The sequence below is a fragment of the Bos mutus genome, chromosome 15 (genome assembly GCF_027580195.1).
Source record: "Bos mutus isolate GX-2022 chromosome 15, NWIPB_WYAK_1.1, whole genome shotgun sequence".
Classification (NCBI taxonomy): domain Eukaryota; kingdom Metazoa; phylum Chordata; class Mammalia; order Artiodactyla; family Bovidae; genus Bos; species Bos mutus.
Window position 1 is genome coordinate 46258824 of NC_091631.1, and position 18374 is coordinate 46277197.

Genomic DNA, 18374 nt, shown 5'->3' on the forward strand with positions numbered 1-18374 from the left:
GGCTAAGAATAAGGTTCTAAATCTGATTACTGCTAACCAGAAAACCACCTGCAGTTTTGTCATCACATGCTTTAGTGTTTCTATGTAAACTGCTGACTAAGGGGAAAGAGCCATTTAAACCACTAGCTATCTGTTAATCCATAAATCATCTGATGAACACATACACATTCTGGCCAAAAATGAGCAGCTAACGTGTCAGGGGACGTACTGTAATTTCTTTGCAAGACCCTCATTTGATCAGTATGTGACTGAACTGACACTTAATTTTGTGTCTGTATCTTTTCACTTATCCACACACCAGAAAACAGACTAATGAGCAATAACATCATCAAAAGCACAATAAAACAGAAGAGAAATAAAGCCCTCAATTAACCACCCATGACTGAAATTCCTCATATTTGACTGTAAAGCATATTATCCCTGTTCCTGATATTGAATCTGATTAACATATCTGAAGCAGGACTAGTAATAGAATAGTTACTTGGGAAATATAACTGGTTAATAATAAATGGAGGACAGAAAAACATAAGCAATAGAGAAAGAATAAATGAAAGCCTGGTTTTTACAGAGACCTTTATTGAAAAGTATTTCTTTTCAATTTCAATGAAGTAATACTTCATTGAAAAGTATTTCTTCCCTCTGAACTCAAGAAATGCTAAGGATGCAAACCATTCTAATTAAAACTGTCACCTTATTTGAATGTCTTTGACATGAAACTTTTCATTCATATCTTTTGATGTCTTGTGACTATACCCCAATTTTTCACCCTAGCCCTTTTTGTCTCATCTCTTCTTTTCAGTTGTTTTATTAACCTTCTGGTTATAAAAGTAATGCATGCTCAGTTCAAAAAAAAAAAATCAGAAAATATGAACAATTACAAACAGAAAATAAAGGTCAATGTTAATCCCATAAAATAAAAAGACTAAGCTAATTGTGGTTAAAATTCTTCAGTGCCTCCCGCCAACCCGCACCTCTACCCTCCAGCCTAGAGATTAGAGCCCTTCTTCCACCAATGACAAGCAAGATACTGGCAGACCTACCCAACCCCCTCAACTCCCTCACCTATTTCTCCACTGTCATCTCTGAACATTCAGGCCTCCTAGTTTTGAGGGACTGTGCTGTGCTTAGTCGCTCAGTTGTGTCTGACTCTCTGCAACTCCATGGACTGTAGCCTGCCAGGCTCCTCTGTCCATAGGATTCTCCAGGCAACAATTCTGGAATGAGTTGCCATGCCCACTTCTTTACCGTCTGAGCCACCAAGGAAGCCCCAGTTTGAGTGACAGCAGCCTTGAATTGCTTCAGTTCCCAGCATGCTTTGTGTTCTCGCACGCTTCAGAATATTTGCTCACGCTGGTCCCTCTGCCTGAAATGCTTTCAATCTTTCTTCTTCTGTTAATTCATGAACGTCCTCTGAGACAACTCACGATCACCTGTGAAACTCTGCATGACCCCCAGGTGGGGATGTGTGCCCCCTTGGTGCTCCGTGTTCACCCTGCATCTCTCTTTTTTATTTCAATATGATACTGAAGCCACGTGCCTGCATGCCTTCCCCAGTTCCAGGTAATTGTCCACTCCTGCTGCTCATTCACTATACATCCCCCAGCACCTGACTCCGGGTCCTGGAAGGACACATATGTCCTCAACCTATGTGTTGAGTTGAACTGAGGATGGCTCCCTAAATCTGCCTGAGAGTGGACGCTCCCCTGGACCCAGACTCTTGTGCCCCCAGCTGCTGAGTGTCGTGTTCCGTGGCTCACAGTCGAGTCCCTCCCTGAGAACTGCCCTCACCCAGATGGAGTAGCCCAAAGTTACTACCAAAGTAACAAAGTAGTAGCCCACAGGAGCCGTGCCCAAAGTTACTACCCTTCCCCACAGACGGGCAACAGCCAGTGGCTGATCCGTGACAGGGAACAGCTGGTGCCTTGCCTCTGAAGGGCCATCCCAGCTTCAGAACCCTCCTGGGCTTGGCTGAAGCTTCCACTTTCAGCCTCAAAGCTGCCGCCTCTCCCTCACCTGGCCCTGCCTGCTCCCTCCCTCCCAGGGGTGGTTCTGGAGGAGGGCTCCAGCTCATAAATCTCCATTTCAGAGTCTGTTCCTGGGAGGGCCCATCTTCCAACCAGGTCTTTCCCTGTTGCCCCTTAAAGCATTTTCCAGCTTTTTCCCTTACTATTTGACACTAGAAAACAAGTGGTCTCTCCTGAGGAGTTTTTATTTGGAACAGTGGAGAAACATAAAGGACATAAAAAGACTCCTTCATTTCTTCCTGGAAACCTTCCTTTTTTGCCTCCCACCCCCATTTCCTTTATTTAGCAAAGCAGACCCGATGGGGAAGACTTCAGTGCACAAAGGTGCTAATGATGGTGAATGTTTTTGTTGTTTTAAAAATATTTTCATTGGAGGCTAATTGCTTTACAGTGTTATATTGGTCTCTGCCATACATCAACATAATCAGCCAAAGGTATACATATGTCCCCTCCCTCTTGAACCCCGCTCCCACCCCACCCCGCACCCCATGATGAATCTTATAGATAGTATCGAGTTATAGTAAACACAGAACTCAGTAAAGCAAACATTTCAGAAGAAAAGTGCAGTCATTGGCTGTCCTGGGTGTTCACTGCAGGAGCTGAGGTTGAGATGAGGGTCAAGGGAAGAGTTCTTAGGGGACTGGGGCAGGAAGAAGAGAAAGAGGAGGAAGAGGAGCATCCCTATTCCAGGCCTATGATAAGGGGAATGAAAGTCAAGGACCATGCGTATTATCAAAATGGAAGGTTAAGTAAGATGCTGTTATTACCTTAATGCTGCTTATTTTCCTATGCTTTTTCCCCTTTTCCAGTTGAAACAGATAGCTTTCAGAATTGCTGCGGCTGATTTTCACTTGGTTTCTTTGGCTTCTCTCTGAACTGAGTTGAGATTCACTCTCCACCCTTGGCAGTATGGGTGGAAGGGTGAGGCCGGGTGAGGCCCCTTCGTGGGGCTGCACCTCTGTCAGCTGCAGCAGGGCTTGCTGATGCTGCTCCATTATCTGGGAGAGCCGGGAATCTGGGGAAGCCTTAGCAGGTTGTTCCTCAGAGGAGGAATGGAATTTCCTTAAAGGAAAAACAAAAAAAGCACAAATCTGTTAAAATGTAGATACATAAGACTTAGCATAAAAGTCTTCATGAACCATTGATTTACTGTATTTACCACTCCCAAAGAACCCACCGCCAATGCAGGAGACATAAGAGACACAGGTTCCATCCTTGGATTGGGAAGATCCCCTGGAGGAGGAAGTGGCAACCCAGTCCGGTATTCTTGCTTGGAGAATCCCATGGACAGAGGAGCCTGGTGGGCTATAGTCCATGGGGTTGCAAAGGGTAGGACTTGACTGAAGTGGACTGGACTTAACATGCATGACAATCAAATTAATGTCCTTTAGTTTAATCTTTTCATAATTATATTATTATCCATATTGTCCTATTTTTTTCTTTAGGATATTCTAGCTCTTACTTAGAACTTTCATTTACTGCATTCAGAATGGAAACAACACCATTCTGAAAAATCAAAGGCCTTCCCACCACAAAATACCTGGATGTGGTGTATTAAATTAAATAAATATCCTTTTAATTGTATAATTTGTAAGAGAGATGGGGAATCTTCAAAGACCACAAACTAAACAGGAACTAAAACTAAAGCAGATTTTGGATGAGCTGAAGCTATAGCTCTCTTGGAGGGGATTTTGAACCTAAGTGCTTGCATTTTACCATTTAACACTGGGGTTAGATATGTCAGACCTTGGCCTTGTGTGGGGCAGGGAATCAGAAGTGAGATACCTACACTAAGGCTCTTACCCTTGAAGATCCCATTCTCCAGGGGATCTTTGCGACCAAGGGCTCGAACCCAGGTCTCCTGCATTGCAGGCAGATTTTTTACTATCTGAGCCACCAGGGAAACCCTGAAGAGATACAGCCTCAATAAAAAGGCAGATTAGTAAAAAACTCATTCACCAGCCTTGAGAAACAACAGAGCAACACTATCTTTGTCTAGGCTCTGAACTAGGGGGGAAAAAAATTCCCTGGGAATTTGGGGCAATATTTGGGGTTCAAATTTACCTTACCTACATAACCATGGAACACCAACACCAAGAAATTAACATAAAAATGATACTGGAGGAAGGATACCTCTGTAGGTGGCAGAAGCAGATACTAAAGTTCTCTGGAAAAATGCAAATCAAAACGACAATGAGCCACTACCTTACATCAGTCAGAAAGGCCATCATTAAAAAGTCTACAAATAAGAAAGGCTGGAGAGGGTGTGGAGAAAAGGGAAGCCTCCTACACTGTTGGTGGGAATGTACATTGGTACAGCCACTATGGAGAACAGTACAGAGATTGCTCAAAAAACTGAATATAAAGTTGCCATATGACACAGCAATTCCACTCCTGGGCATATCTCCAGACAAAAGTATAATTTGAAAAGATAACTATGCATCCCTATGTTTATAGAAGCAGTATTTACAGTAGCCAAGACATGGAAACAACCTAAATGCCCATCAACAGATAAATAAGGTATGGTGCATACACACAATGGAATATTACTCAGCCATGGAAAAGAATGAAAGAATGCCATTTGCAGCTACATGGATGGACCTGGAGGTTATCATACTAAATGAAGTAAGTCAGAAAGAGAGAGACAAATACCATATCACTTATATGTGGAATCTAAAATACGACACAAATGAACTTATCTATGAAACAGGAACAGACCCACAGACAGAGAGGACAGACTTGTGGTTGCCAAGGGGTGGGGGGAGGCTTGGACTGGGAGTTTGGGACTAGCAGATGCAAACTATTATATGTGTTAGTTGTACTCAGTCATGTCTGACTCTTTGCAACCCCATGAACTGTAGCCTGCCAGGGTCCTCTGTCCATAGCAACAATGCTGGAGACGGTTGCCATTTCCTTCTCCAGGGGATCTTCCCAACTCAGGGATTGAACCTGGGTCTCCCATATTCCAGGCAGGTTCTTTACCATCTAAGCCACTAGGGAAGGCCCAAACTATTGTATACAGAATGTATAAACAGCATTGTATATCATAGGTGACTATATTCAGTATCCTGTAATAAATTACAGTGGAAAAGAGTATGAAATAAAAGTTCTCTGGAAGGATACATCCCCACCCAAACCTGCCTAGGTGTCTACAGATAAGGTGGTTACACATAAGTTCACAATCCAAAATTTTAGAACATGTAAGGAAATAACCTACCAAATAAGAGAGTCCAGACACACATGCAAACTCACATACAAAGCAGTAGTAGATTTCTAAGAATTTAGGATAACTGAATATTAGAAAGCATTTGTAAGCAAGCATGTGTATAATGATTAAAGACATGAAATAAGAAATAAAAACTCTGAGAGATATATTCTGAAAAAGCAACAGGAAGGTTTTAATCAGAACCATATAGAAGTTCTACACATGAAAAGCACCATCACTGAAATTTACAACCAATGGACACGTTAAAGACCATATTGGACACAGCCAGAGACTTATAAACAGGAAATTTCTCAGAAAGAAGCACAGAGAGATATGAGATGGGAAATAAGAAACAGTTAAAAAAACATGGAGTCCAGAATAAGAGGATCAAATATATATCTATTGTGTGTTCCTGAAGGGAAAATAGAGCAAATTTGGGAGACATACTATTCAAAGGGAAGATGTGTGATGATTTTCCAGAATTTATGAAAAAGATGAACCTTCAGATTTAGGAAGCCCAGAAAAGTCACAAGCAAGATTATAAATTTCAAACTAAATATGTCATAGTGAAGCTTGAAAACACAAAAAGCAAAGGAGAGACCGCAAAACCAACAAGAGAATAAAAGACAAAAAGAATGATAAATACATTGATAAAAGTCTTTTCAAAGAAATACAGAAGCCAGGAAATAGAGAAACAGTGTTTTTCAAAGAGTGTAATTCTTTACCGAGTTAAACAGTAATTTAAGAGAATAAAGTAAAGGAATTTCAGGTAAGTTTACCAGTGAAATGTACTTGCTGAAAGAACTGAAGGATCTACTTGAAGAAGGAAGAGTGAAATGGGAGAAAGATGGAAAGCAAAGACATTAACAAACAATCAGTTAAATCTAAAACAGCATGGACTCTATCCAACAATGATAAAACAGCAATTAGGAGATATAAGATGCTGAATGAGAAGAGTATGTATGACACAAAGGGTGACTGGATTAGAACAATCCAATGATTTTGAACGTGTCTGCAGGATAATAGAAATATTAATTTAACACTAGACTAGTTAAGTATGTAAGTTAAAAAAAAAGAATAGAAAGAAAATATGCATTTCTAAATCAGTAGAGGGGAAAGGTAATAAAGTTCTATCAGTTTAATAGATAATATTTTTTTTTTAAAGATGATATGAGAAAAAAGTAGGGTGGTTAGGACAAATTAAGATAGTGGAAATAAGATTTGAGTATCACAAAAAATATAAGTAGTCTAAAGTTTAAAATCTGCCCACAAACAACAACAAAAGAAAGGCCAAACAAAAAAACACATGTGAACTAAATAGATTTACTGAAAAATTCTATGTAACTTTCAAGGGACAGTTCCAATTGTGTATCCCAGAGGATGTGAAATGAGGGAATTATTCTAAGGCTGGTATAATCTTAGTATAATTGATAACACATCCAGACAAGGCCAGTGACAGATTGGAGAATTTTAAGCCAGTCTCACTTCCTACATGTGAATGTTAAATCCTAAATAGCATTAACAAATCAAATCAAGCAGTTTATTAAAATAGTATGACAAGGTGGGATTGTCCTAGGAGTAAAAGGTTGGTGGAAGGGTAGAAAATCTGTTAATACATTTAGCCACATTAAAGAATTAAAGGAGAAAAAATTTCAATTGATGCAGAAAAAGTATATGATAACATTAAGCATCTATTTATGATAGATTTTTGCAAAAAAATAGGACGTTTCCTCTATATCTCCCTAAGTACTAAAAATTAAATATTTTTAATGGCAAAATGTTAGAAGCACTCCCTCTAAAGTCAGGAAAAAAAAGACAAAAATGCCTGCTATCTATCTATCACTATCTCTTCTAGGAAGTGAATTCTAAATCTTGTTAAATGTACATTCCACACCTCCAAGTGGAGCACTGAAATGTCTGCTGATTAATTCATACGTGTTAAAATTGTCTCTCTACTTTGAAAATAAGCTCCTTGAGGGTTCCCATGCATCATACTACTTTTGTATCTTCTATAACATTTCAGTCCTATATTCAGTTGTATCAGGCGTGTAATAAATACATTTGATTGAATGACATCAAGAAATCCCCCTTGATTTTAAAAATAACTTTTCATTTCTCTAACTACAGAAGTAATGCATATACATTGTAGGGAATTTGGACAGCTCAGAATATATAAAGAAGAAATTAAAAATAATCCCAAACTCTTTTGCCAGAGGAAAACATTATTGATGTTTTGGATGATTTTCCATCTTCTGTGTACATTTTAACACATATGTGAAGCTCATACTCTTTTAGGTAAAATTTTGTACCTCACCATTTTCTCTCTATAAGGACTTCCCAGGTGACTCAGTGGTAAAGAATCCACCTGGCAATGCAGGAGATAAGAGTTTGATCCCTGAGTGGGGAAGATCCCCTGGAGGAGGAAATGGCTGCCCACTCCAGTATTCTTGCCTGGAGAATCCCATGAACAGAGAAGCCTGGTGGGCCATAGTCCATGGGGGTCGCCAAGAGTCAGACATGACTTAGCAGCTAAACAACAATAACAACATTTTCTCCCTATAGAAGCATAATTTTAAAGGGTGTATTGTTCTTCAGTCACTAAGTCATGTCTGACTCTTTGCAACCCCATGGACTGTAGCATGCGAGGCTCCTCTGTGCATGGGATTCTCCAGGCAAGAATACTGGAGTGGGTAGCTATTCCCTTCCCCAGAGGAAAATGAAGGTGAAATCTTTACAGTCTGAGCTACCAAGGAAGCCCATTTAAATAATTCCATGATATTTAATATAATTTACTTAAACATTTCTTTATTCAATTATTGTCATTTCTGTAAATGGTGATATTTTTGCACATACATAATTTTTTTCTGCATTTTAGATTATTTTCTTAAGATTGACCATTACAGGGTTGGAGATAATTTGTTTCCTCCAAATATTACTTGCAGTTCTCAAGATATACTGTATCTTTTTTTTTTAACTGTATCTTTTTTGATAGGGTCCCTCTGTCCTTCTCCCCGCTAGTCTCTGGTTTAACTACAGTGGAAAAGCTAGAGACAGGGAAGAAGAAAATAAATACATGAAAAGTGGACTATTTTAGGTAGAAGGCCAGAGCCAAGGACGCGGTTAGGTGAATTTCTCCTCTTGCCTGACCACTGTCATGAACCCACCCCTCTGTCCAGCATCCCATCCCTCCCTCTTCTAGCCTCTCATTTCTCCAGAAAACCACCTGAGAACAGGGAATTCTTACCATAATATTTCTAAGTTCTTATACTTTGTCTCTGTATAAGCCAGTTGGGGTTGCTTCTTCTTTTCGGTTGATGCTTGCCTGTTTATGTTAGAAACAGACTGAGAGCCTTTCTGGCTACCAGATGGGTGTTTCTTGTTAAGTTCATGAAGGTAGTTCAAGTGCATATCGGATAGAGTGTCGATGTGTAGCTGCTGGTAGGAAAACCTTTTCTCTTCTTGGCCGTTGTGTCCTCTTTCTCTATTAGCGTTCATCACTGGGTAATACCTGGCAGGATTTTTATAGAATACTTTGTCAGAAACCTGGTATAGTGGAGCAAATTGATTGGTGGTTACTGTGGGATCCTGGCTTCTCAGTACACTTGAGTATTGTAAATCATCGTTGGTGGCATTCATAATCACAACTGTTTCCTGTGTTACTTCAGTATCAATAGGCTTATTTGGGTTTTGCTGATGTCTGGGAGTGTTATTCTGGTTTCCTTGACTGACAACCAGCTCTTCAGTCACCAAAGACTTTGGGCCATGCCGGTGTTTACGCTGTTTTTGAATCTTGTGCTTGGCTGGTTTTCTGGAAGGTTGCTGGCCATTGGTTGTTTCCGAAGATTGACCTCTGGGTCCATTGCTTGACTTTTCATGTTCATATTGAGACCAGTGTTCCTGGTAATCCTAAAAAGATATTTTTTGTTAATGTAAAGTTAAAAGACAAAAATTTTAGTGTTTCTCAAACTGGGAGTTTTGAGACTTCTAGAAAGGTGATCATGGGATTGAAAGGAGATAAAGAGAACACAGGGGGCTTTCCTCATTTCAGGTAACGAGAGGGTGATTAGCTGAGCGCTTCCTCTTGGCAATTTCTAGAAAAAAAATAGCTTAGAAAGGGCATTATATTAAGGGCAAGTCTTTGACTTAAAATGTTGTAAAATGAAGTATTACCACATAGGGGGAGAAAGCAGCTTTTTCTCTAAAGAGCTGCATACAGAGGAAGTGCAAATCAGCATCAAAATACGCACATTTGTCTTAACTAAGAAAAATATTAAAAATCTCAACCAGAAAGAACATCAACGATTTACTTTACCCACTAAATACAAGTTTAGTATGAAATACAATTCACATTATCAGATCTTAGTCATATAGGTCAGAAGCCAGAAATGACCTCTTCACCAGATGAAACAAATTAGATTTTATTCAGAGGATTATAAAAGAGTCTGCATGGTGATGGGACATCTGTGAAACCACAAGGGTTGTTTTGCTTCTGTTCCTTAATATAGCCTGTACTTAGGCAATCAAACATCTGGGGGAAATATTTCAATTTCAGAACAGTCTTTATGCTTTCCAAAGTCTTGTAACAACACAATGTACTCCTGGTATAATAGATACACTATGTAACTATATTGCACTAAGCCATTTAGACATATTTCCCAAGGAATAAAGCACTCATTACTCTGTGAAAAACTAGCTGAGTTAAGAGGCCTCTGGAAAGAATGATTATATGCTTACTGAAAACAGTCAGAGAACCATATGCCCCCATGTGCTGTGCAACTGCAACATATTTCTTCCCATCTGAACACACATATAAAAAGCCTCTGTGGCCTGTATCTCTGCAAGGTTAATCGAAAAAGTGCAAGTTACACAGATTGTTCAAGAAAAAAAAACCTTGAAATGAATAAATCATGTTTTTGCTCAAATTGTTTTAGGGATATTTCACTTTTTTGATATAATTGCCAAGACTCCTGTAAAACATACTACTACTGTGTAATACTACTCTTGTATAATATCATTTAGTGCCATTCTATTTCTCATGATATCTCATTATAATAAGGTTGAGATTTTTGAATTTAAAATAGTAATATATAATATTCTCATATCAGATTTTCATGTAAGAGTGACTTATAATTTGAAATTTAGAGTACGTTCTCCTTAGATTTTGAACTTTCTAGAAGATTGTTCTGATTAGCTCCTTAAAGTTTTTACCTGCAGTGTCCAAAAAAGAAAAACTTCCTTCTCTGTATTTCAATTGAAAGGGTCCTTCCTTCCATGCAGTATACTGAGCTGCGTGGACACAATGTGGGCAAGAAAGCTCTGCTAGTGCACAGCCTAAGAACATCCTTGCTTGTAATGCATCCAGAAGAAAATTATTTTACACTCTTACAGGTGTGTTCATGAAACACAGTGGCTCTTTTTATGGCTATTATCACTGTTCTTGAAGGTCAAGAAAGATCCACTTTTGCGATGATCTATAGGTATTTACTGATGCTGATGTTATTCTTTTCAGTATTTGTTTAGCCTTTTTTGTTGACTTTTAATGTTGTGTCAATTTCTGCTGTACAGCAAAATGACTCATATACATATATACATGCTTTTAAATATCCTTTTCCATTCTGGTTTATCACAAGAATATAGTTACCTGTACTAGACAGTGTAAGACCTTGCTGTTTATCCACCCTATCTATGACAGTTTGCATCTGCTAATCCCAGATTCCCCAGCCATCCCTCCACTCCTCCTCCCTCTTGGCAACCTCAAGTCTGTTCTCTGTGTCTGTGAGTCTGTTTCTGTTTCATAGATTAGTTCATTTGTGACATATTTTAAATTCCACATGTGACTGGTATCAGATGGTATCTGTCTTCCTGACTTCACTTAGTATGCTAATCTCTAGGTCCATCCATGTTTGTTCAGCTTTTTAACTGCTGGAAAAATAAGTGACCAGGAGTTCTTCTTCTGCTACCATCTGATTGTGCTTGGTCCAGTTCTCTCTCTCATTTCCACCAATGAGAAATGACCCGAAGTCATTCCACCAATGAGTACCAGACCCGAAGTCTTGGCTTACCACTTGGTCTTAATCACGTTATACCTTTTCTGCTGACAATTCAGACGACAGCAGTGCTCTTCACGGGGCGCTTTGTCAACAAGGCCAAGGACTCATCATTTCGTGAGAAACTTCAATTGTCTCAAGTGTTAAATCTGCTATTCACGTAAATGTGAGTACCCAGGGATGGCATTTCAGTCTCCGTAAAGAAAGACATTTATGGGCTGGATGTGATTTGTCTCACCTTCCGAGCAGCCTACTTGAAATCTGAGGTTTACTAAAGATGTATTACCTACAATTGAGGCATCAGGTGTCACTCTTTAGGGCAAGACCTGAGTTCCCTGAAGTTAATATACAAAGCCATTCTCAGGCTATTTAATCTCCATCAGCACTGAAATCCTCTACTGCATCCCCCTCTCCCTGGGATTCTTTTGTTAGCAACACTCACAATCAGTCCAGACTACATGCACTCAGAATAACTGCTTAATGGCAGTAGGTTTTTCCAGCACACACAGAGCAGAGTCCTGTAGCTGGGACATTAGCACCAGAGTCTCCTGATGCCTGATGCTAGGATGATAGCTTCTTAGTAAGATCTGTACTCAGTTTTTAATGCTCCTCCGTATTGTGCCAACCAAGGGAAGTTTGCCACCAACCCTGAGAAGGGCAGCAGCTGACTCTTTTTCATGACTTTCCGGTTTACATGACATAAGCAGAGGGGAGAATGCACACTTCGATCTCAGCAAAAGCGGAATGTTCATCTGCTTTAAAACAAAAGCCATTCTTATTCTCAACCACCCTGATCAACCCTAGAGTCCTGAGGGCTATGCCTGGACTCCAAGATTAGCTCTGAAGTTTGTGTTGTCTTTTTATTATTTTATTTTTAATTGGAGGATAATTGCTTTACAATGTTGTGTTGGTTTCTGCTGTACAACATCGCAAATCAATCATAACTATACATATGTATGTCGCCTCCCTCCCACCCACCCCTCATCCTGCCCCTCTCGGTCATCACAGAGCACCAGGCTGGGCTCCCTGTGCTCTGTAGTAGCTTCCCACTAGCTATCTGCTTTACACAGGGTAGTCTGTAAATGTCAGTGCTACTTTCTCAATTTGTTCCACCCTCTCCTTCCCCCACTGTGGCCACAGGTCCATTCTCTACATCTGTTCTCCAAGTGTGCTGTGTTTCTTAACAACAAAACACATATTCTTTGAGTCTGGGTTATACATTCCATCCAATAATATTAATAAAATTTAGAGAAGACATTAACTGGCTCTAATTTTTTGTGTTTGGGTGAATAAATGCATCATAGTTCTGCTGAAAGCATTGGAGGCAAAACCCGATGAATAGCTCTTTGGAAAGGTGGAAAGATAACTTAGGGTGGGATTACGAGAACTTTGACATTAACAAGTCAAAGATGCTACATATCTTTCACACCGTCATTTCTTATCTAGAGAGGCAAGAGTTATTTTATTTTAGAGAGAAGAAGGAAAACATCCTATTTCATCCCTTTGAAGCCTTCCTTAACCGGGGAACGTTCGTCTTTTCCTTTTGACCACATGCTTCTCTCCTGGGAAGGTTCTTCTGCAGGTGAAAGTGTGCCCTCTTACACTGGCCCCCTGGGCTCCGACTCTTGGCTAAGTATTCTGTACATTTCTGAGTACACAACAGAAATGGGATCTGGAAAAGATTCACAGGAGAGCACAAAACAATTCAGGGTGATAGAACCTCATGGACAGGTAAAGGACGATGGATTACTCGAGATAAAGATGTCAAGCATGGGTAAGGCCTTATACAGAAAATAATGAGAATGACCATCTCATTTTTAAAGTGAAAATACACAGGCTTAAATGGTCTCAGGGACCTTGTTTCCAGCATATCACCTTTCTTTTTCTGTTCCTATATCTCTAGTTTCTTATCCTTTCTAGCATGTGAAAGTGTTAGTCACTCAGTTGTGTCCAGCTCTTTGCAACCCCATAGACTATAGCCTGCCAGGCTCCTCTGTACATGGAATTCTCCATGCAAGAATACTGGAGTGGGTAGCCATTCCCTTCTTCAGGGGACCTTCCCAACCCAGGAATCAAACCCAGGTCTCCTGAATTGTGGGCATATTCTTTACCATCTGGTAAAGACCTTGTAAAGCCACCAGGGAAGCAAGCAAGTAAATGTTTAAAGCTCTTCTATTAAGAAAGAAAAAAAAAAAAAAGAAACAATTCCTTACTTGACCTCATTCTCTGGTTAAACTTCATCTCTTCAGTGGGAGTGGGGGATAAATTGGGATTGACGCATATACTACTATCTAGAAAACAGATGATTCTTTTTGAGAACCTACTGTATAGCACAGGGAACTCTACTCCGTGCTCTGGGGTAACCTAAATGGGGAGGAAATCCCCCCAAGAAGGGGATACATGTACACAATAGCTGATTCACTTTGCTGTGCAGCAGGAGCTAACACAACATTGTACAGTAACTATTGTTGTTGGTCAGTCACTAAGTCAAGCCCGACTCTGCGACCCCATGGACTGTAGCACACCAGGCTTCCTGGCCCTTCACTATCTCCCAGAGTTTGCTCAGACATGTCCATTGAGTTGGTGATGTTACCTAAACGTTTCATCCTCTGCTGCCCTCTTCTCCTTTTGCCTTCAATCTTTCCCAGCATCAGTGTCTTTTCCGATGAGTCAGCTCTTCGTAACAGGTGGCCAGAGTACTGGAGCTTCAGCATCAGTCCTACCAATGAATATTCAGGGTTGATTCTTTAGGATTGACTGGTTTGATCTTGTAGTCCAAGGGACTCTCAAGAGTCTTCTCCGGCACCATAATTCAAAAGAATCAATTCTTCAGTGCTAAGCCTTCTTTATGGTCCGACTCTCACATCTGTACGTGACTACTGGAAAAGCCAGAGCTTTGACTATACGGACCTTTGTCGGCAAAGTTGTCTATAATATTGAAAAAGCAACTACTCCAGTAAAAATTAAAAAACAAACAAAAAAATCCCCAAACATCTCATCTTGTAATCCATCGCCAAGCATCTTAAACTGCAGGTTGGTCTTCATCTTCCCCGCTGTCATCCTGACCCCTGTACACTGCACGTGGACCCTTACTCTCACCGCCCCAGGGAAACTGCTCTGCTCAGGCCACCAACCACCTCTTAGTTGCTAAATCCTATGGTACCACTTTCTTTAATTTTCTGTTTTTTCACACTTACACTATTATTTCAAACTTACAGAAAAAAATGGCAAGAATAGCACAGAGAACTCCTAGATATCTTCACTGATTCACTTTTTAACATTTTGGCACGTTTCATCATTCTCTCTCTCTGTGGGTCACTCACTGTCCATATGTAGACAGACACACAAATACACATTCTGTCATTTAAACTGTTATTGCTGGTCCCATCATCACTTAGTTGGTCTGAATCATTTGAGACTTGCATCTGTGAGTTGGATACATTCCTCCCTTTTCGTGGCACAGGTGCACAGGCTTCTCACTGTGGTGGCTTCTCTTGCTGAGAAGCACAGGCTGTAGAAGTTCAGGCGTCAGTAGCTGCAGCTCCTGGGCTCAGGAGCACAGGCTCAGTAGTTGTGGCACAAGTGTTTAGTTGCCAAAAATCTTTTAATTGACATAGAGAGCCTTTCCTGGCCCCCGGCTAGCCTGCCCAGCCTCTGTCCCCTCCTCACACCTTTCCCCTTTAGTCACTGAACTCCAGGCAAAACTCTCAGGGCAGACTAGACTCCCCCCACTTTCATTCCTCTGCTCTCATCTGTCTGCTTGGCATGGCTCAGAGGGTAAAGCGTCTGTCTACAATGCGGGAGACCCGGGTTCAATCCCTGGGTTGGGAAGTTCCCCTGGAGAAGGAAATGGCAATCCAGTCCAGTACTCTTGCCTGGAAAATCCCACGGACAGAGGAGCCTGGTAGGCTACAGTCCATGGGGTCACAAAAAGTTGGACTTCACTTTCAGTTTCACTTTCACTTTCCAGGGTCAGCTTAGATGCCATGCCTTTTCGAGAGGTTTTTCCCATCTTTTTAGGGCAGAATTAGGTGCTCTTTTAGTTATACTGCATTTTATGCTGACTTTCATATCACTGAATTCTGATGACTACATAACTGTTTTGAGCTCCTTAAGGGTAGGAACCATTTTTAAAAGGGTCTTTTGTTAAGTTTTATTTCTATTTTTTTCTGAAGAGTTTTAAAAAACCTATATCTTTGGGGCCAGGCACCTAAAAGCTGCTGGTTGGAACATAGTAGGTATTCAATAATTATTTATTGTCTGAATTATTTTGATTTCATATAGAGGTATCTCTATGATAGTAAGAGTTGTTCATGGTTAGAGTATGTTTATTAAAGGATGTGTAGATTCTTTGAAAGTCACCTTTTAAGAAACAGATTTCAAATGAGGCCCATTTTCACTTAAGATTCAGTAAATGACCTATAAATGGTTTTCTAATCCACCACTGGGCTTCCTGGGTGGCACAGTGGTAAGAGATCCACCTGCCAATGCGGGAGACGCAAGTGATGTGGGTTCGATCCCTGGGTCAGGAAGATCCCCTGGAGAAGGAAATAGCAACCCACTCCGGTATTCTTGCCTGGAAAATCCCATGGACAGGGGAGCCTGGTGGGCTACAGTCCACAGGATGGCAAAGAGTGATATACGACTGAGTGACTGAGTACACCATTAAATATCAAGTATCAGCTTTGGGCAAAGCAATGTCCTAGGAAGTGGAAAGAAAAATTCATACAAAATTACGGGAATTATCAAGGAACTTAGAGAGTAGCTGGTACAAAAGAAACACAGACAGCAGCTAATGGGACAAAGGTCAAACGGGGTAAACCCTGGAGGAGTGGTCCTGACCACAGGCATGACAGGATGCGGTGGGAGAGGCAGGAGGAGGGGAACCAGAGCAAAGGCAGTGGAGCTGGGTAATTGGAGAGAAGAAAGGCAGGCATCCTGGGGACCTTTCTGGCAGCCCAGTGGTTAAGACACTGCAGTCTGAATTCATGGTGCATGGGTTCAGTCCCTGGTCGGGGTACTAAGATCCCATATGCTGTGGGGCCAAAGGGAAAAAAATAAGGAAGGCAGCCTGGAGGTTTGTACATTGAGTATCCAGTCAGCGTGTTGGGTGCAGCGGGCAGCTAGGAAATCCTTTCTAAATAAAGGGAAACATTCCTTGGGCCGCTCTGTGTAGCCATCTTTCTGGGTCCAACAATCTTTAGATGTTTCTCTTCTTACTGTCTTCACTCAGGAGTGGGTTAGAACCAAGTAAGTCTAGGGCACTCAGAGATGAAACAGCTTTCTTCTGATTTTTTTCTTACAAAGTTTTTTGTTGTCTCTGCCTAGGGTCATGCCATGCATCAAGCACCCCAATTTTACCTTGATTCTTTTATCATTGGCTGAGATGCCTCCAATTTTTCATAGTGACAAGTGTGAAAACTAGAGGTTGTGAGAATCTTACATGCTTCAAGTGTGTTTTCCATAGTAATTTAAGTTAACTAGAGATAAAGGATCTTAGATTCATAGCATTTTGCAGCTGGGATGGCCCTTGTAGTTCATTTCTTTTTCTGCAACTCTGAAAGTAGCCTGGAGGCCACTGTGGTGGGGAAAAAAAAAAAAAAAAGATGATTTGAGCTGTCCCTCTTCTCTAATGTTTCTGAAACTGGAATGAGCTTTCTTCTTCTTCCCGCCTCCCACCCCCCCACCCCTCCACCCCCCCACCCCTCCACCCCTGCATTACCTAACACGTGGGATCGTAGTTCCCTGACCAGGGATTGAACCCATGCCCCCTACATTGAAAGCACAGAGTCTTAACCACTGTATCACCAGGGAAGTCCCAGGAATGCGCTTTATTCTTATTATTGCTTTTCCTTTGAACATGATTCTAACTAATGATGTCAACAGGCTCTGTAGGCTGGGTGATTTCAAAGGGCTTCTCCTTCTGAAAACGTTTGTTGCTTAGTCGTGTCTGACTCTTTCCCACCCAATGGACTGTAGCCTGCCAGACTCCTCTGTCCATCAGGTTTCCCGGGCAAGAATACTAGAGTGGGTTGCCATTCCCTTCTCCAGGAGATCTTCCCAACCCAGGGATCGAACTGGGGTCTTCTGCATTGTAGGTGGCTTCTTTACTGTCTGAGCTACCAGGGAGGTCCAAGAATCACTACTACACATAACGCTATATACTGGTTCAAGAAGAAATCAGCTGCTAGACCTTTTCTTGATTCTTCTAGAAAAACAGTCAGTGAGGACAGTTTTGTGAAAATCTTCCCTGAAACAACATTGTGATTTCAAAGTAGTAAACCCATGGCCCTCAAAGGGATGTCATCATGCTAAATTACTAGGTAATAGGCTGTCATGTTATGCCAGTGAAGGTTTATTGAGGCTCTGGGGTTTCCCATCCATTTTTAAGGACTGTGCCCCTCCCCCCGCCATCACATAGGGATACTATGTGACTGATAACTCCAAAAGGAAATAGACCTGTTTTTTTTTTTTTTTTTTTAATCTTGCCATGCTGTGTGGCATGTGGGACCTTATTTCCTGACCAGGGATCAAACCCAGGCCCCCTGCAATGGAAGCATGGAATCTTAATCACTAGACCGCCAGGGAAGTCCCCAGGAAACAGACTTGGGAACAGTATAGGATCGGACAGTGTTTTGGACCTGCCGTATTGTTTCCAGGCCATTCCTCTGAATATCTGCAGAGTGATGTAATGATTTTCCTCTAGGAAGGAGAACTTTGGGAAAGTGGGTAGGGTTGGCTGTCTGAGCAAGTAATGGCCCATCTGGGCAGAAGTCGTCTTACCCATCAGAAGGTAGGTAACTATTCTCAGGCATAAGAATAAACCCTTAAGTGATAAGATGTCAGCCACAGACCATCACTTAGATCCAGCAGTAACTCTTGAAACACACTTAAAATTCAATCTAGCAAGTGACCTTTAGCTGTTGGGCTCTTTGATGCCATTTGTCTTCAGGGTCTATAGCGACATTTCCAGTCTCTCTGGCATTCTGAATAGACGTCTTGTCAGTTACTCTGACGGGGTAGGAGATCTGCAGGGGTAAAACACAGACAGCGTGTTAACTGGATTCATTTTAGTCTGTACTCTCGAAAGAGGTCCTG

General features: G+C 41.2%; 1 protein-coding gene across 1 annotated transcript in view; it reads right to left on the minus strand.

The window, feature by feature from the left end:
- Positions 1 to 18374, minus strand: part of JHY (junctional cadherin complex regulator) — an 81827-nt gene that overhangs the window by 14808 nt on the left and 48645 nt on the right. The window contains 3 exon segments of the mRNA XM_070383201.1: positions 2792 to 3086; positions 8474 to 9135; positions 18191 to 18304. Of these exon segments, the coding sequence (XP_070239302.1) occupies positions 2792 to 3086; positions 8474 to 9135; positions 18191 to 18304 (1071 nt within the window).